The sequence below is a fragment of the Ostrea edulis genome, chromosome 6 (assembly GCF_947568905.1).
Source record: "Ostrea edulis chromosome 6, xbOstEdul1.1, whole genome shotgun sequence".
Taxonomy (NCBI): Eukaryota; Metazoa; Mollusca; class Bivalvia; order Ostreida; family Ostreidae; genus Ostrea; species Ostrea edulis.
The window spans coordinates 21745113-21765614 of NC_079169.1; the positions used below are offsets into that span (position 1 = coordinate 21745113).

At 33.9% G+C, this 20502-nt stretch overlaps 2 protein-coding genes and 1 long non-coding RNA gene across 5 annotated transcripts in view; 1 reads left to right on the forward strand and 2 right to left on the reverse strand.

Moving 5' to 3' along the window:
- Positions 1-3789, reverse strand: part of LOC125683054 (rho family-interacting cell polarization regulator 2-like) — a 35959-nt gene extending 32170 nt beyond the window's left edge. For 2 of the 3 annotated variants that reach the window (XM_056142080.1, XM_056142079.1), the window contains exon 1: positions 3437-3789. In XM_056142080.1, the coding sequence (XP_055998055.1) occupies positions 3437-3527 (91 nt within the window). In that variant the 5' untranslated portion in view covers positions 3528-3789. The remainder of the gene's footprint in view (positions 1-3436) is intronic. The other variant, XM_048923767.2, reaches the window with a different exon arrangement.
- On the forward strand, positions 3722-16586 carry LOC125683055 (transcription initiation factor TFIID subunit 8-like). Its single transcript, XM_048923769.2, has 7 exons — positions 3722-3861; positions 5988-6250; positions 9999-10097; positions 10995-11057; positions 12603-12727; positions 15191-15338; positions 15743-16586. Exons 2-7 carry the CDS (start codon positions 6112-6114, stop codon positions 16003-16005), a joined length of 837 nt encoding a protein of 278 aa, XP_048779726.2. The 5' UTR covers positions 3722-3861; positions 5988-6111; the 3' UTR covers positions 16006-16586.
- A 519-nt stretch (positions 16587-17105) lies between these two features.
- Positions 17106-18427, reverse strand: LOC125683057 (uncharacterized). The gene is made up of 2 exons (XR_007372778.2): positions 18050-18427; positions 17106-17486 (listed from the first exon to the last, which is right to left on the reverse strand). It is a non-coding gene; the product is annotated as an uncharacterized LOC125683057 (long non-coding RNA).
- Positions 18428-20502: the final 2075 nt, after the last annotated feature.

Consider the following 20502-nt stretch of genomic DNA (forward strand, 5'->3'; position numbering starts at 1 on the left):
GCCATTTGAAATTGATGACTGTGAAATTTTCCATACATGTTTTTATTAAGTAATTTCATCTTTTTATTTACATGTATCTCTTCAGAGGACAATTAAACTACTACTGCACTCAATGCGGATAGAAAAAAAAAAGGTCTGTCAGTGAGTTTGCACTTCATGTTTTAAAATTTGATCCTCAAAATCTTCATCCCATAGACATCTCTGAAATCCATACAAGGAATTTTAAAAGTGCTCTTTTTAATATGTTCTCTATAACATGGACTTTCACATGCATCTACACACAAGGACATATAACAGGGTAAGTCACTCTCACTGCACACCTGCAATATCGTGTTTCAAACATATCTGACCATATGTATTACTGTTCAGTAATCATAGTGGAAATCCTTTGAAAATCATTTGATATATCATTGATGGCTTCCTGATATTTTCACTGACCCTTTAATTTGGTATAGGTTTTTATGATAAAATGTTCTCAATCTTGTCTGACAGCAGTTCAATGGCTATTGAATTAAAGCAGTACACTATATATATATATACATCATCGTAATAATGGCTGACTTCTGTTCAAAATAAAAAACATGATAATCGCCTTTAATATTCTGTTGCCTGGCTCACTTCGTGTATTGAAGAGGAATTAGTCTGTCGACCTTTTTTAACTTGATCAAGAGTTTGAGTCCCAGTAATTTTTCAATAAAATTGCAGCTAGAAGTTTTTTCAAAGTTTCGAATCTCAAAACATTATTGTATACATTTTTCATTTAAATAACCTTCTGTATGTGTTTTAGTTTTTCCTCCTATACTAAATGGGACTCATTTGATCTTGTTCTGTGAGTTAGTACTGGTTTTCACATTGTGAACCGTGTAATGACCCTGACCTCATGATCTTTTGCATCACCAACCAGTGACCTTCAATCTCATTACTCATCCAGATATCATTCTTAACTAGACACTATCTTTCCATTTTAACATGTTGGACAATTATTCTAAAGAATATATAGTTTGAATTGACTATTTGTTAGGAATTGGCACTTACTTGAGTGGGTTCATTGTTTAACTGATTAATGCCCTTTATGATTTTAGAAAGAACAAAAAAAATCAACATTGGAAGAACATATTGTGACAAAAACCATTTCGTCAAGGGGTTGCTTGAACAAATTACACTAATATATCTTTATTCGTTTCAACAAAGATTTTGAATTTTACAGGGTTATCACCAGCAAATTTAATTGCATCATAGGAATATTTTTTTTTTTATTTATTTTTTTTTATACAACAGTTGATGACAATCCATTACACAAGACATATATTAGTGGAGTACATGAATTAGCACAACAGGCTTGCAAGAAAAATGAGTTCATCACAGACAGGACAGTGCTACAATTTTAATGATCTTTTTTTAGCCCTGTCAATAACTCTCCTACTGTTCACCATATGTACAAATATAAGAAGTATTTTTACCCTCTGTACACTAAAATACACCTCACTCAATTCAAGGCAATTCTTGGAAAATATTTAAGAGGAATCTAAGACAGAGTTATCTCTCTTGTTTTATCAAAGAGGCAACTATTAAGCACTTGCATGTGTATTATATTTATATAAATATTCTTTCAAAACTGTTTGTAATGACAGTACAGATCAATGACAGTTCTATTAATAGCTAACACACTGAAAAATGTACGGAAAATACCAGCTATCAATAGCATCTGATTAAAACGTCAATATTTGCACGATTCGACTTTCTTTGAAGTGAGATAAATTGTGTATTGGAGTAATATATAAGGTTCATCTGTGCCATTTAACCCTAAATAAGCATTTTCACTTCAAAACTAAATTTAAGTTCCTGTACCCAGAGTGGAAGGTTGTATTACAGTCAATATTGACACACTGTGAGTGCTGCACCGAGTTCTGTGACAGTGCCTGTGTTTGTATTCCTAAGAGATAGTAAAGATTGCTGGCTATTTATTTTTTAAATAAGTATAAATTCCTTTTCCTCCATATCTGACCTATAACCAGAATTAATTTTCATCCCTACCGTGTACTGGTAATTATATACTAGAACACCTAGCTAAGTTATGACATTCAAAGCATATGCCTCTGTGACATTAAGCACTCAGGTAGACAAATATGTCATAAAGGGGGGCAGTATTTAAACAGTCTCTTCCTATCCTGTATTTCCTCACACAAAGACAAGGAAATAAATGAAGTTTAGCATTAAATCAAATGTCCTGTTGAGAATATACATGTAAGATTTACAAATGTTCTTGAACTGTGCAGGTTTGCCCATAACCAAAATGAAGAGGTTTTCAACAACTCTGACATGCACATACTCTCATCTTTCTGCAGTTGGAGTATGAACCATAATATACACAAGCAATTACACTGTTTTATAATATCACCAGGAGACCCCGATTTTGTAAAGGGGATGGGGTGTCCCAGTGGCTCCAGTCATATAACCAGCCAATAAAAGAAGGTAATGAACTTGTGTTGTCAATATTTGATGACAAAATCATATTCCCATACATAAACATGTCAGTGAGGGAGATGATTTGAACAGTGGCCAAATTCACTCTTAAACCACTGCCAATCTGCGATATCGAGATAGCTGCAGCTTCTCCCAGTTTGTTTGAACAGTTTATCTATGTGAAGATAATACATAGAGTTCCCTTTCCCTCTATCAATTTATGATATTGTCTACACAGTCTTGATAAACTTATATTGATGTCCGGTCACCATTAAAGGAGTCAAGGTTAAATTGTCAGTGTGTAAAACTACCCTTGGAAATCCTAGCTCTTCAAACTATTTTGTAAATGACTATTCTCAAATTTCAAATGACTTGTTACTTTCTCACATTACAATGTTCAATACACTGTAAACCATATTCTGTAAGGAAATCAATGTCTTATTTTAATCTTAAGAGTACAATGTAGTTATAAATAATGCTGGTAAACCGTATGTTTAATAAAATCACAGTAAAAAAGATGTATGCATTCTTGCAGATATACCAGAGTTACTTCCCTTAGATTGCATTTTAACACCCTGGACAGATATCAATTCAAATTTTTCTCACTCATTCATGTTCTCAGATCAAAAATAATTTATGCAAAAACTTTAGTTAGAATTCATTAAAATTTGATTTCTATCTTCTATGGCACCTTAACACATACCACTAGCCTATGTATATTTTTATGTAACCCATGCAGTCTTATTCATTTCTCAGAATACACCTGTTTAATTCACCTTTTGAATAAACAAAACTCTCATAATTCCCAAACATCACACATAACAGCAAATTAAAGATCACAACACAACTCAAACATGCATGCATGCGCATTTAACAAAGATAAGGCATGATGTCAATATTCACAGGAAATCGAGAGGATAACTAAAACTATAGCGATAGTCTGGGCTCATTCTAAAGGAAAATTGAAACTTGCCTGGTCTGATGGGAATGATTACAAGATCATTAGGAATGTAGTCCTTCCAGCTCACCGTCTTGGGAAATGTGGGCCAGTCCCTAGACATCATTAAGTGGGGTACCAACCCATCACCAGTGTGAGAGTCCTCCTTCAGAGTCAGGTGTTGCTGCACTCAGTCTCCACACTCTGTGGACACTTTGTTCTGTCCCATGTCTCCGTTTATGTCTCCAAGTTTATTCTGTACACACAAAAATAATAGCTTTTAATCTGTTGAAGATAAGTTGTGAGAATCTCTTATTGCAGGGTTTATCTGGTATCCTGAGTTCCAGACAAATTGTTTGTTGTGGGTGATGGGAGAGGTGCCAGATTTGTCCCAGTCACTAATTGGATGCTGTTGGGCGAAAACTCACTTATCATTTGTGTATCACTGCATAGATAAATAGGTATGGGTAGAAACAATGGGTCCTGGAGTGCGTTCTCAGCTTTGTAAATTAATGAATGCTAAAAGCAAATTTATTCTTAAAATGTAGATAAATATAATATGGCATATCAACAGCTAGTTTGCATGAGTCTTCATCAAAACTTTCCTGAGGAACCAAATGATGTTTTCATATAATGACTGTTCCAAATCAAACTTTCCATGTGTCAAGACAGTTTTTTTAGTGGATTGTAAATTCTACTAGAAGCTCCCTCCCCCTGAATATAGATCAAACACCACATGTCAATATGAATGGCCTATATTTCCCTGAATACAATGTTCTCCTTGATTCATGACACCAATACTATGAGTATATAGAACACTTAATGTAATCTGAGGAATTTTTGATCTAATAATTATTTGATATTTTTCATCATATAGAGAGCATCCAGGTTTTTACAGAGCCATAAAAGTCTGCAATGTAAATGCCCAGGGATTATCATGTTTGTAAATATGTCAGAGCTTTTCACAAATATGAAAACAGACTGAAACACTTTGTCTGCTAGCAAAAATGTAAAATATGAAACGTGTAAAAACAAAAAAAGTTATACCAGAATTAATATAAAAAAATATGCTTGTTCCTGGTCTTTGCTTTAAGAAATGGACCTATAAGGCCAAAAAAAAAAAAAATTATATGGTGGTTTCCACTTTCCCTACCTACCCTAAAAATTTCTGCCAACCCCAACACATTTTTTTCCATTCTCACAGATTTTGCAAATGTCATCACTACAACAAGAGTACGTTTATTGACTTATCTATTAAGTATTTATTATGCACTAATACTAGACAGATTCCAAAACACAGAAACAGTTTTTGTTTACAGTAAAGTGAAGAAATGTATTGATTCATCATAATTATAAATTTTATTTAATCACTACATGTTATATTAATCACTTTATTTCTTGCATTACATATAGTAGAATACTAAATCATTAGAAAATTATTCAACCTATAAAATAAAAAAATTAAAAAAAAAAAAAACCCACTTACCGACCCTTAAAAATTTTGCGGTGAAAGTGGAAACCAACATAAATTTTTTTTTGGCCTAAGCAAGCTCAATCTGCTTTACCATGCAACAATTTTTAATCAAATTTTACGTCAAACTTACAACTCCATTTTCAGTATATACTTTTAACGATTTCTATCAGTCGATCATTCCATGCTTCCAGCATATTCTATTTCCAGGTGTTAGTAAAACTGCTTCATTTACTTCTAATATTGTCAGTATTGATCAATATTGTGTATTTAGTATTCTACACTTTATGTTGGGTAAATTTTACATGAAGTAACAGGAGTAAAAAATAAACAAAAAAATAATCTGCATGTATTTAGTGTGTATATATCCAACTACCAAGCAAATACAATCATCACTCCATTTCTCAGTTAACATAGTAATTATGATTTTAACAGAAAGTCCGGGATATTAATGAAACCACAAGCCTGATGGTCTTGTATATACATGTATATAATATTTTTACACACCCAGGCAACTTTAATTTTACTCAACTTGGTGTTCAGGCCAGTGGCTAATTTTTAAAATTGTAAAATTGAACATAATTTGCCAGGCTTCAAAATCCAAAATTTGTATCATTTCTTTAAAATACTTAATTTGTTCATATTCTCCTCTTAATCTGTCCCACTGTTTAAAACTGCAACTAAAGCTTTATGAAGAAAATAGTTCATGGCTAAGAACTATATACAGTACCTCTCTGGAAAAAAAAACTACCAGAGTTCCGTCTATAGTATTCAATTTCTTCCCAAAGCGCTGGTTATGCAGCATTTTCCTATTTTCATTTTTCTCATTTAGCTGCACATGCATGCATTTCTGAATCTGTCTATGTCTTTTAGTCATGTTTTTAATTAGTATAAAATATACTCTAAATCTCAGATTATTAATAGTCACAAGAAGCATCTTGCATGTACAAGAATGTAATTATAAAATATTGACACTTCTCAAGTTTGACTACCCTCTGTCTTCAGACAATATTGGTGTGATAGGATCATAGTCATCAAGTAATGAACTCAAAATGTGAACACCTCTTCATCCCCATATCTACCTTGGGTTGTCGGGTTTTTTTTTTTATTTCACAGAGCAAGGAACGACAACTCTGAGTAGAGGACTTCGGATATCGGGCTCGACATTCCAGATAAAATCAAGATGGCAGCGCCCTGGTGATAAAAAGAAAATAATTAGAAATAAAATATCTCTTTAAAAATGTCTTTAGAGTCCGATGCACGTGCAGCATCATGCAGAAAGGCGTTGAAGGTGGCGGTCAGTGCCCTTGTTTCGGAAGTTGGTTTTGAGAGAGCAGAGGAGGCTGCTGTGGAGACCATGACAGAGATGTTACAAAGCTGTGAGTTTTCATTTTACTCGACTGATTCACGATTTGCCCCAAATTTTGTTTTTCAGTTTTAATGATCAAAATCTACCGTCTAATGTGTTTAAACGACCCCAAAATAAAATCAAGGCTAAACAGTATGATAGAAGTTCATTTATTTAGAGACTTTAGTATTTGTGTAAACAATGTTATTGACTTATTGTTTACAAGGGTTTGAAGTATTCTTTAGGAGAAGTGTGCCATTCAAAAGCTGAATTTGTGTCTGTGCAAATTCAGCATGCTTTAGATTACAACTGTCTGTAGTTTGTTTGTAAAGATAAACAAGGCTCGATTCTTGTTTCCATAGCACAGGGTTAAGGCTAAAATATTGCTCATTAAAGGACACATATCGTGTTTTCAAAGTATACAAAATTATATGCATTTTGTCTTCCTTATGCTTATAGAAATTAATTGTAATAGTTTGTTCGCTGAAGTATTGCGATAATTAGCCACAATACGGACTTAAATCTAAGCCCCGATTTCAAAAAGCCTAGTTAATTAGATAGGTAGTCACGTGGTACAGTGACGTCATATGCGACCTTCGTCGATCAACTTGTTGTAAAAGTAGTGTTAGATATTTTTTAAAACTCGGGTTTTAGGGGCCTAATAAATTTACCATGGATAACATTTATTTCGATGTTAACAAATTTCCCGAGTCTTATATCTTTTAGCCACCAGTGCATACAAATAGCGGCCCAAATGTAGCGAGGAAAGCGAGTATGAAATCTGCGAGTAAATAATGTTTACATGGGATCACTGTCTAAACACAATTTGGTAATGTCATTTCTGTAAAGAACTGTAATTAGCGTTGTTGCTTTTTGAAAATAAACAGTGCAATTATTATTAAATTTATTTTGGAGAAGTTAGATCTAAATTATGATACGATTATGTATCATTGACAACTAGGCCTACTGTCACGGGTGCATTTCGAGAGAAAAAATAATAATAAAAATTATCAAACTTATGGTAAAAATCCCAATACTTTTAGATTATTTTATTCAAGCAATTTTATTAATCATTATTTTTTTGTTATCTACACGTTGTTACTTAGGAAGTGGGAGCACGGCGTGCTGTACGTTGTTGTTAACACGTGCGTGTTCCTTAAAAAAAAAATGAAAGCATTATAATTCAATTCAAAGTTGGGAAATATCATATTTTATTATTTATAATTGAAAGTTCAATTATCTTTTATCTTCAAATTTCTTTTTTAAAACTACCAGTTGGTAGACACTGCTAGCGAAGTTCTGCCTATATGGTGTTACAAGGTGAAGGTCAGTTGGTGCGAGTGTGTATTGAATTTGAGAGCAGAACGGAAAGCATAAGCCGTAGGCCTATATGTAACAGTGGGTAGCTTCGATAGAACCATTTTCTCGCAGTTTATCTACGTCTTTGTCCAAGTGCTTGTTTAAAAAAGTACAGGGACAAATTCTACTGGTTTTTTTATGGCAAAGTCGTTGTGCCGACAAAAAATATTCACGTCTTGTCCCTCATACCTTCCTTCAAAAATTGAAAAAAACACAGTCCAAAGCCTCTCTACTGACAGCAAGTACACCCTTAAACGGCACAAAACACCCTAATGCAGTGTTATTTACAAGCCGTTAATGTGATAATTGTTTGTTTGTCAATTAAATCTAATCTGTTAATGAAATGGCCAACAACTGTTTTCAAATCTTCTCGCTCGAGGTCGCATATGACGTCACAGATAATGGCGCGTAAAATATCGAAGAAAATATGCATATCGCAAGATTTGAATTTCATCGCTTTCAAACTCGAAAACTACGCAAACTGTTTCCTTTAAAACACATGTAAAGTAGTTTTAGGCATGAAATGAATTAATTTTGCAGAAAAAATTAAAAAGTTTAAAAACATGCGATGTGTCCTTTAAGAAGCATGTTGGTTGTCAACTTTAAATGAGATATACTATTAATGCTTATCAAAATGTGAATCAGTCCCCTTAAAAGTAGATATAATCAAGTTCAAGCTTGTATTTAATGTTGATAAGCAGTTTATGTATATGACAAGCTGGTAGATTTTACTGAGAAGTGCAGCAGAATGTGCGAATTCAAATTTTATCTATGTTGTAGTGTTGAAAAATCGGGAAAATTCGTAATCAATAATCGGTCATAATCGGAAAAACTGTATCGATCAATGATCGATATAATCGGTATTTACATGTAGTAAATAAATGTTTATTATTTTTGGGGTTATTTCTATTTAGTTTTAGGGATATGTGCAGTATACACACTAGCTGGTGTCACTGAATGCCCACTTTTCAATGTGGAGTCCACTCTGACTCTCCCCTGCACATGTCTCAATATAAAAGCAGGATTAACAATCAGATGAATCTCGGATTAGATAAAATTAGTGTATAGGTGACAATCGATTATGAAAAATAGAATCGATAATCGGAATCGAAGAGCCAAAAATGATTGACAATTGATTGTCGGCGACAATCGTTTCATCACTACTACGTTGTCATGAAATCACTACATTTGAAAAATTTCAGAATCCCATATTTAAGAGTATTTTTTGAACTCACATAATCATGAAAAGGGATTTTATCCACTTTCTTCTTATGTTCATATATCAATGTTTAGATTTTATGCTAATCTGAAGAAAACAGGGGGGAAATATCCTTTGAAAAAACATGTCAGTGCTCTTGCAATCAGCAGATGGTGAAATGATTGCATCATTATATCATGGCAAAACCATCTACATGAAATTTTATATAACTTCCCTGGGAAATTTTAAGAAAAGGGACAATGTATGATAAATGTCTTTTTGGTTCCTGTATATCTTCAAATTTTAAAGCTTCAAAGAAAGACTCAATTTTCTTTAATTTCATGAAAGAAATCATATCCAGTACAGATTCAAATAATTTTACTGTGATATTTGCAATTCTTTAGAGTATATAGCATCAAAGTTAAGCTATTTCTGAGTTTTAATTCAATTTTGTTAGTTTTTCTTAGTTATTAACATTTTTCTTTTAAAAAACGTAGAGTGCATCTCTGGACAACCAAAATTTCTTTTGTTACACATCGTTGTCACATGTAACTTGCATTTATAAATAACAGTCATAAATAGCTAAAATGTTGGCAAAATATCATGTTTAGAAGCTCTTATCATTTGTAGTCCATTAAGGAATAGTGTTTTTTGAGGGGGGGGGGATGTATTTGATTAATTCATATTACAGACTAATTTTGTAAGTTATTATTTTTTTCCAATATATATATGTAAAACATTTAAATTTCAATCATATTTGAAAATAACTTTAAAAAATTATGATGTTTACAAAACTTAGAGAATTAGGCCTTATCACTTAGCAACAGAGACTGGTGGGTAATATTATCAACCTGCTGTTCCAAGAGGAATGTTGAAGATGAATGGAACTCTACGTATAATTTCTATGTTTAGGTCAATCCAAAAACATGAAGTTGTCATATGCACACTAAATGTTAGAATACAAAGAGAGATAATTCACGTTTCCAAACAGGCCTATAATTTCCTCTAAAATATACATATTTTATATACGAAACCAATTCATCTGGTGTCAATTTCATTCATATCATAGTACTTAAACCAGAACAGAAACCAATTCATCTGGTGTCAATTTCATTCATATCATAGTACTTAAACCAGAACAGTTTTCTGACAGTTAAACATTTGTATGTATTGTTAATTTTTGAGTAGATTTGATTCATACTGCTTTGCATTATTTGAATAGTTTTATCTGAACTTGGACGGAGTTCCCAGACTTTTGCTGAGCTGGCTGGCAGAACAGAGGGAATGATGACAGATGTTGTTATGGCTCTTATAGAAATGGGTATGGAATCTAGATATTCAATGTAATGTAAAAACCTATAGTGGACCTGTCATTGAGTATTTCTGATTGAATTCATAAATTATTTAATTCAACTGCACAATTACAACTGAAGAACAATATGCCATTTTAGCTCACATGAATCTTCAACATCAGCAGTGTTAGGTTTACTGATCAAGTTTTGTCTGGCATCAGGGTTTCTGACATGTAAACTTTTATTCTCCTTCTCTAGATGCATTGGGCAAATTTCAGCCAAACATACTATAAAGTCAAGTCAGTGTCCTTAATGGTACATGGGATTCAAGTTTTTCAAAAAAAAGGCCATACTCTTTCCAAAACAGATCTACAAAAACAATCTTTTGAATTCTACTGAACCATAAAAGCTAAGACTTGTGTAAAGTTTCCTTGTAACTATAACAAAGTTTGTACAAACCATGAATCCTAGGTCCAGGACCCAACTGAAGTTCAACATTGGACATATGATGCCTGGTATGTGTCAGAAAAAACTTAAATGAACGAAAAGTAGCTGTTCCTGATTCCAAGCTATAGTCCTGTTTTACTGTAAACTATAAAGATAAGTTTTTGTCAAAGTAGTATTCAGCCCTCATGTTGTGTAGAATATCAAGTTTATTAACACCATAACATCTGGGACTAGACTAGGGTCACAATATGGTTTTGAAGTTTTATATGTGAATATTTAGCAAAATTTGAAAAAATATCAAGAAACACCAGTGTACAATATGTCCAGTTGTTTACAGTGTCTACCGCATGGACAGGATGTGGCCATGATTGGGATTTAATGTTTGTCTTGGGGAAATGCTGCAGCTCCAGTGAATGATGTGGTCTGTGGGCCTCTTGTCTTTGACTCTGTGAATGTAATAACATGAACCTTTATTTCAGGTCAGAATCTCCATGGTTTACCTGCATACGCCAGAAGGGCCAATAAATCCGTATTCCTACCTCGTGAGTTTTAAAGATTATTGAAACCTAAGTTTTATGCAGTAACCAGTGACATCAGATGAAGTCATGCCTCAATATTTCCAGTCTTTCTGTGCCCCTGAGATCTAAGATGACATCAGATAAAGTCACACCTCAATATTTCCAGTCCTTTTGTGCCCCTGAGATCTAAGATGACATCAGATGAAGTCATGCCTCAATATTTCCAGTCGTTTTTTGCCCCTGAGATCTAAGATAGATAGGGAGGCATATCAGAAAAATGTTTTCAAGGAATTCAAGACTTTTGACATCTAGTACTTTCAAAATTGGTTGATTTCAAGGCAGGGCTATTTTTTTATTGGGGGGGTGGGGGGGGTGGGGGGGCAGTATTGAGTAGTTTCATCGTCTAAGTATATCACCTTGAACATAGGTGTAATTAGTTCAGTGTATTACATTGTATAAGTAATTCAATGCATGCTAGTCAGGAGACGTTTCACATACAAAATAATACTTTATGACCACCTTTATATTTACATTTCACTAAGAATTTGAATTCTGTTGTTGACCCACTTGGTAGATTATAACAGGCATTGTCACATGATATGCTAGTCATATGATCATTATTACATGTTGTTCAGAACAGAGAAACATGTCAGCTACATAAATGTGGGGACCAGATTTTTCTTTTACAAAGAACATGGTACTGTAAACCAAATTTTATTTGCGACTACTTTATTTCACGACTTACCAATGATGAACTGGTTCATGGCGGCTAATTTTCGCGACTGACATTATCTTAAAGAAATACAACAGACATTAATAGACTGGCTCACGGCGAGAAATATTCGTAATGATTATAGGTTCTTGCTATTCTAGAGAAAATTTCTTGTTCCCAAAAAAAGTTGCTTTACAGTATTCAAGATGCAAGAGTTTAACATATACATGTAACTATTTAACTTATACCTGTTGCTTCAGGATCATTCTGTTTGACAAACATATCTTGTACAGTATCAACAAACCTAATCACTAGATTAGAACTATTTTGTTATATTTATGATGAAAACATATATTATATTTTCATTTCCAATGTTTTGCCTTCATTGAAATGACAGCCGTATCCTCATGAATGTGAACAATATGTGTATTAAATCTTGATAAATATAGTCCGTCTCTTCTAATGGCTGGGAATTCTGACAGAAATGAAAGTAAAATTTAAATATAAAAAAATTGATTTCAGTTTTGAAAATGCATGAGGGTATGAACAGCAATGCATCACGCCAGCAGACTTTTCATGAAGTATCTTGGTGTGCATCATGCCAGCAGACTTTTCATGAAGTATCTTGGTGTTCATCACGCCAGCAGACTTTTCATGAAGTATCTTGGTGTTCATCACGCCAGCAGACTTTTCATGAACTATCTTGGTGTGCATCACGCCAGCAGACTTTTCATGAAGTATCTTGGTGTAAAGCATTGCAGTTCATACCCTCATGTATTTTCAAAAATGAAATTTATTTCTTAAGTAAAATTGCATTAATGTGATAATGGAGAACTGTTTATTATTTGCTGTTCCAGCCTCTCATTGCACCCCAACACCCATGCCCAGAACGCTTCAGGCTGGAGATAAGATGCCTCATCCTTCACATATCCCGGAGCACATGCCAGCGTTCCCTGACCCTCATACCTACATCAGGACATTGGTTAGAAAACCCCATTCAAGTTTTAATAACAATATTAAGAGCAAACTCAGTTAAAGCTACCGGTAATATACCGCTATTTTTTCTCCCTAGATTGAAACGGGTAATTTGATCAGAAGTAGGTGAAAATTATATTTTGATAATTATCATGCGTAACACACTTAAGAAAATTGTAATGAACAAAAACTATAAGATATGTACAATAATTTTGTGGAATTCGAAATATTTATATAAGCATATACCTTATTTTATGAAAAATTGCAACATTAGTGTAGAATCATTGAAAAAAATTGAAACCCTGAAGAACTCAAACTGATTCCAAAACTATGGAATGCCCTTCCAGAACATGTAAGGGACTGTAGAACACTGTGTGCATTCAAGAAGTCACTGAAAACACATTTTTTCTATCAAGTTTTCCAGGACTAGTTTCTATCATTTCAGTCATTCGTGTAGGTTAGATTCTGTGAAAAACTGTGAAAACTAAAGACTGTGTGTCTTAGCTTTAAAGTACCATTTTGTGATGTTTTATAAAAAATTTAAAAAAAGAAAGGAATTGTATGTTTTAATGTATTATACCTGAGACATTATATAATGTGTGTGCGTGTGTGTATTTCATTATTATTATTATTTTAATACGCCCTGAAACTGATGTTTATTCTTATCTAGCATATTTATGGTATCTTGTGTTTTCATGTTTTATATGTACAATGAGGATAGGTACAGCTTTTAATGTTTTATTTATTTTCTATGTATTATGTGTATAACATTCTGTTGTAAGGTATATATGCATTGTAAAGCACCTTTGAGCGTACATAGTGTATGAAAAGGGTGCTATATAAATATGGTATTATTATTATTATCGATAGCCTTGCAGCCTTATGCATTAATTCACCGTCCTAAGATAACTAGAGAACAGTCTTTGAAAATACTAGGAGAATCCTTCATTGCTGGTGAACATGAGTGTGGGATAGGGAAATTCCACCACAGGGACAAAATAAACGTGAATCTTTGTCAAATCCTGGACAGCCAATCTTGTTCCCTATCCCACACAAGTAAACCATGAAGGATTTTTCCAGTGGATTTATTCAGGAAATATGAGATAATTCAAAATTGTCAAAATCCTTACTAAATTGACGAGCAGAGATTTCATGCCTGAAATTATGGATAAACCCAAGACTGTCCCATGAAAAAGCTATTTTGTGGTGCTGTCTTCCAAATTAGATCTGGTGAAATAACAAATCCATTTTGAAGAAAGTAACACAGAGTATTTCGCTTCACTATGCATTTCATGTAATGTAAGGTATATAGAATACCTCATAATCAATAATGCCGTAGTAGTGTAAGATTTACATTGATAGAAGCATTCATTATAACGGAGTGCAAGATAGTCTAAATGCACCAAGGAGACAAGATTTACAGTAGAGGACGAGGTTTTGCCGAGTCCTAGACCATAAATATTGGTCCTGAGGTGGGAAGGATTACTTTTCTAACATTTCATCCATGGGTTAGTACTTTAATTCTGGAAGTTTGAGAAAATAAGTTCAAAATTTTCAAAATTCTCATCTGAAGTTAAATGCATAAAACTAATTAGACGGTCAGAGTATAACTAAAAATTGTGTACATTTTTTATTATTAAGGGTAAATATAAAAACCTCAAGGACTATATCAAATTGAAATTTGAAGAAAACAATTTGTTTTCACCATGTAACATGAATCGTAGAAAATACATGATATGTCATAATCAATAACATCGAAGTGTGCAAAATCTCACATGGATAATGTAGGTCTCACACTGATGACAATGTCAGTAGATTCTAACTTGGCTGTCTCACATGGGTAATGTAGGTCTCACACTGATGACAATGTCAGTAGATTCTAACTTGGCTGTCTCACATGGGTAATGTAGGTCTCACACTGATGACAATGTCAGTAGATTCTAACTTGGCTGTCTCACATGGGTAATGTAGGTCTTACACTGATGACAATGTCAGTAGATTCTGACTTGGCTGTCTCACATGAACAATGGCCATCTGACTTACCCTGGTGATATTTTCAGTGTAGGTCTCACACTGGTGACAATGCGAGTAGATTCTAACTTGGCTGTCTCACATGAGTAATGGCTATCTTACCCTGGTGATATTTTCAGAAAAGAGAAATGCATTAAATGTACACACGTTCATTTACATATTTGTGATGTAAGGTACTTGCTTGTGAAAAATTGTGTCATTTCTCATTAAAAATCTTCATTGCAGTCAATCGCTGAATGTAAAAGTCATCATTGCAAGTAAATGTATTTGAAAATACCTATTGCTCTCTGCACCTAATATATTTAAGTCTAATAATGCATCATCAGAAATTGTACCCTTCGTATTTGTGTTGCAGTGATCTTTTTCTGTCTCAGTGTTGACTTTAGCTGTATTTTTCTGTCTCAGTGTTTACTTTAACTGTATTTTTCTGTCTGTACAGACACAGAAGGCCCCAGTGAATGAGTACCAGATAATAAGGGAAAAGGCTGCCTCGCAGAAACGAGACGTTGAGCGAGCTCTGACGCGCTTCATCGCCAAGACGGGAGAGACACAATCACTCATCAGGGATGAAGCCAATCTATTTCCATGTAAGCTGATTGGTTTATACTGAGTAAATTTTATCAACTCTTTTAAAGTTGGAAATTTATATACACACATCAGTTGTATGGCTGCAACTGTAAAAATTCTTGATACAAGTGAAACAAGTGTTGGATCAGGTCAAAACAGTAGTGTATTGAACCCAAACTCTTATTTCTTCAAATTGAAAACGCTACCTGCAGAATTTCAGTGCTATTTATTTTGATTAATCTCTGCTGTTTTTTTATCAAAGGACCAAAGACATTGATTTGTTCAAAGTACATATGTAATTGCGATTAAGACATTGATTTAATTACAGTAATTGCAATTAAGACATTGATTTGTTTATAGTGAATGCAATTAAGACATTGATTTGTTTACAGTAATTGTGATTAAGTCATTGATTTGTTTATAGTAATTGCAATTAAGTCACACCCCTTGCCGTACCTCAACGCCCTCCTCCCTAAGGACCAAGACCTTCTGGCTCAGGAAGAGGACACACCTTCCACTGCAGAGGAAGCCTTACCAAAGTCTGCTATGGGGGGCGCCAAAGAGGGGGACCCCACAGAACAGGAGGGGGAGATGCCCGACCCCGAGGCAATAGATAACCCATACCTAAGACCCGTCAAGATGGCCAGGCACCGCAAAAAGGCAAGCGGAGGAATAGATAATCGGTGAAATAGATTTAAGAGATGTGTCCATGTCTTTAAGTCTGAGCTGTTTGCAGAGGAATACACTGGCAGTGTGAAAGAATAATGAAGAAAGCAGTTCTTGGCTGTTGTGAATTTCATAGCAGAGAGTGCTGAACTGTGAAGTTAATAATGGCATGCATTTGTCAGTGGCAGGGAAGTGTTTGGATGAAAAACAAAGTTATCATCATTAACTATGGAGTTTCCTTTTGCAGTTTGAAAGATTTAGTTTTAAATTCATTTAAGGATTTTTTCCTCTGGATTTTGATCTACAAGTGAATTATTCGTCTGTTTTGTTGATTAATGTATAATGTATTTTGAGTTTATGATTATGTAGATCCTGCTATTTTGTGCATGAAGACATTTGGAATCAGCAACAATTTATTTTATTCGAGTGTCTCATAAACTTTGAAAATGATTGAAAGGTGCACCTGAAATGTACCAGTATTGTCAGTGAAAATATGAACCACTTCAAATTACAACGTCCTTATGTTTTTAGAACTAAGTGGATGTATGGAGAAAAGTAAATAGGTGATAGCTGAACAAACATTAAAATTGTCCGCAATAAAACTTGCAGAAATTGTTATTGTTTGTAAAGACATTCTTAGGAGGATGGCAACGAAATCGGTGGTAAACTTGAGGGTAGTCATAGGTCAACTGAGCTCAAAATGAAAAATGTTTATTCACAGCATAGAAAAGATCAGTATGCCATCTATAAAATAATTGAAGTATGTTGACATTTTTTATGTCCGCTGTAAATCTCTCTGCAATAATCACTTTCATTTGCGGTATACATACGATACCAAATTATTTTGATAGATGAAATCTATACGGGTGTAAAGTCAGTGTCATTCTTTGGGTTACAGTAACTCCTTAATCAATTTAATTCCAAGTGCAATGTGAAAATCAAACACGGAGAAAGTATTTAAAACGAAACATTTACATATCTTATCTGTCAGTGAATAGGGTAGGTTTTAGTTGATATACAATATGTGTACTCGGGGCTTTAACGACTTCGCTTATCTTAGTTATGTGTTTTCAACTTGAAAAGGAATGTCGTGCTATGCTAAAAAAAAAAAATATTCCATGAACAGTCCATCGTACTCTCCATTTATTCCGTTCTGTAAAATACACAATTAAAACATGGCTATGATAAATGGCTCTACGGTTGTTTTAGTTATTTTACGACTATTGGAAAGCTGCACAGTAATATTCCATTGCGTAGTTCGGAGTTTACTTCACTGTTTAAAACTGCTATAGTATTCCATAAATAATTTCACTTTGGCACCAGGTTGTTTGAAGTTCCGGGAATCTTCACCTTGCTGTATCTGATCCTATTAAAGGAGCTATCCTGTTTTGGTCCAAACCTGCAAATCCTGCTGCCATCTCTATAAAGTTAATCGCTATATCGGCACCCGTTACCACCATCAGCACTAAACTTAAGGGGTCTCTTTTGTCCTGAAAATATAACTGAAAGAAAATAAAGCATGCCGTAACGGTGGCTGTCAGCTTGAAATATCCTATCAAATACACCACTCGATCCGCCTTATGCTCATATCGTGAAATCAAGAACGTTAAAATTAATGCTGCCACAAAAATGAAGGCGAGATAAGCCAAGAAAACGTTCCTCCAGTGGTCATTCATAAAAGTGAAGCCAGTGTTAATCCAGGCCATAGCAATCTGTGCGGCATCGAACCCGTAACCAATCCACATACGGAAAATAAAAATCCTTGCCGCATTGCTTTCGCCGAGTTTATACACTCCAATGCAATATAGAGTATCCATGACTGTAAACTGTGCGAGCCTAATTAAATTCCATAGTCCTTCATAATTTTCTATTGTTTCAATCAGGCAAGACGTTTTTAATCCACACGGCGGTTTGATTTTTGGAGGTGTTTCGACTTGCGCTATGTCTACGAGACCTAAACATAAAATCTAAGGCTCTGTTTACATAGGTGTTTAAATGCTCCGGTGGTACTGAACTAAATATCTCTGAACATTTAACATATTGAATACTTTTATCGCACAATTACCTTTTCCGAGCACAGTAGTAAAGTTGTGGTGAATATTTTGTCTGCATGGAATGGATTCCGATGAACCATTACACATGTGAATCAATTTTTGTTTATTTCCGCTCCAGTCACATTGCACAATTACTTAATTATTGAAAAGTCATCCTAGTATTGATACAAGACGTTCATCAAACATATGCAAGATTTAAATGTCAGAAGGCATGTCGTATTCTCATACACAGAGGATCTCGAGTTTCTTGATTTTTAAGCTGTATATAAAGTCAATAGTTGATGTTGATTCTTATTTAAAGTCTCAACCGATCCATTTGACCTTTGTTTCATAGGGAGAACGAGGAAAAGTCAATTTATAATTCTAATCCAACAATGCACAATTTAAGGCATAAGTGGTCAAACTTTAAGATAGTCAGTTTCGAGTACGATATCTACATTGTCAAAATAAAAAATAAATTGAGAATATAACATTTTTGTTACCAAAGAAAACATTATAGATACTGTTTTACGTCCTGCGGGTTTAATTTTCCGACGGCTAAGGGGGGGGGGGGGTATAGTATGCACCTAACTACCAAGCAAAGAAAAGATGTAAAGTGGCGTTCATGTTGAGACTAACCAAAACTCCCAAAGGAAAGACGACTCAAAGGATCTGTAACAATAGGTCTAACATATCAACTTCTTTAGATTACTCTAGAAATATGTTTATTCACCAAGCCCCCCCCCCCCCCCCCCCCAACCAACCAATAACAATTCATTCAGATGTACTACTACTGTCAGAGTTCATATTTAACATTACATATGTAATACTGATTTCAGACAAAATTTAAACTATATAGATCTATAATTTCCTATCTGAAATTGGAAATGATTACATTGCAATTTACTTATATTAATATACAAACAACTAAAACAAACAAAACGTAAACTTTCAACCCCATTTTGGAAATGAATGAAAGACAAGTGAAAGTTTGCCAACTTTCTACGCGCCAAGGGGGTGATTTTCCCTTGTCATGCAATCTCTTGGGTCCGTTTTGTCAGCGAAAGTCGTATTCGAGAGAACGTAATTATAAAAGAACGTAGGGGATAGAGATGAGCCTACTTGAACAGGACCTTTCGATGATTAAACGTAAACGGTATTACAATCTAATCAAAATTAGAAGTTTGATCCGCTCACATACTCGCAAGTATATGAGTGGATCTAACATCTAATTTTAATTAGACTGAGGGACCGGTCAACATTTATTGGGAGGTTGGGACCTGTGCAAAATGCAATAGGACACACATTTTTTATATTTACAAACTGATAGGCCTTCAACTTTTTTAATAATTTCAGCTTTTTTTTTTTTTTTTTTTTTTGCAAATGTATCAATGAACAAAAATATCATAAAGTATTTCAAACTTGTAATTCAGCTATTTTTTTAAACAATAATACTGAATTATGACAATGTGCATGCTTTATTTCATGTCCAAGTTGAATATACTAGAGACAATTTGCAATAAAATACTGGACCTTTGAAAAATTTTAATATTAAAACATGTAATTAAAAATCACAAAAGAAGTATTCAACTGTGAATAAAATTGCAAAAATTACATGTTAAGTTTTGGATGGAGTGTGGATTTCAATCATAGAAAATAAAAATTGTGTATCATGTTGGTCATAACTTGAAAGATACAGACCAGACTTTAACTAAAGTCTAAATACATCTTTAATAATTTGATAGTTTGCCATTACAACCTATCATTGGGTCAAATGCTGTATGAATTGTTTCATACCGAATGTTAGGCCGTTCTTGGCATACTGATTTTGACTACGGATAACTCTATTTACCTGATCAAGAACATGACAAAGTAAACAAAAGTTTCTCAAGAGCTTGAATCCCTCAGCTGATATAACTGGAGAAACAATTGTGAAGAACTCTAGAGATTTTTAAAATGAAATAAAACTGGTGTTTAATCATACATGTATTTATTTATTAGATAGGACACACACTTTTTTATTACACATCTGATAGAGGACAGCAACTTTTTTTTTTTGTATTTTTAGAAGATAGGACATAGGTTTCACATATGTCGAACTGTGTATATTATTATTATGTTTATTTACCAATCAGGGGCCCTCGGAGGGTATGTATATGTTTTAACAAGCAATTAATATATGTTCTACAATCGTAACAGTTATTCCAAGTCGGATTTATGGTGATTTGTTTCGAAATTGGCACCTGAGATTTACACAGAAGTGTTAACGATTTTCAAATTCTACGATCTTATTGTGAACAAAAGCTGAATCTGTACATATTCAATTAAACATTATCCAGTATCATGTTTCGAACACTCCAATTGACCGGATTCCAGACTGATACCCACTGTACAGACTGATAACAATAGGATCTGTGGTGTTCTCAGATGACTGCTGCATAATGTACCCAAAGCAACAAGAGCTCGGTACAGTAATAAGTTAATA

Coding starts and splice junctions, on each gene's coding strand:
- LOC125683055 (XM_048923769.2), top strand. CDS start 6,112: ATGTCTTTAGAGTCCGATGCACGTGCAGCATCATGCAGAAAGGCGTTG. Junction 6,251..9,998: donor GACAGAGATGTTACAAAGCT/GTGAGTTTTCAT, acceptor TTATTTGAATAG/TTTTATCTGAACTTGGACGG. Junction 11,058..12,602: donor TAAATCCGTATTCCTACCTC/GTGAGTTTTAAA, acceptor TTGCTGTTCCAG/CCTCTCATTGCACCCCAACA.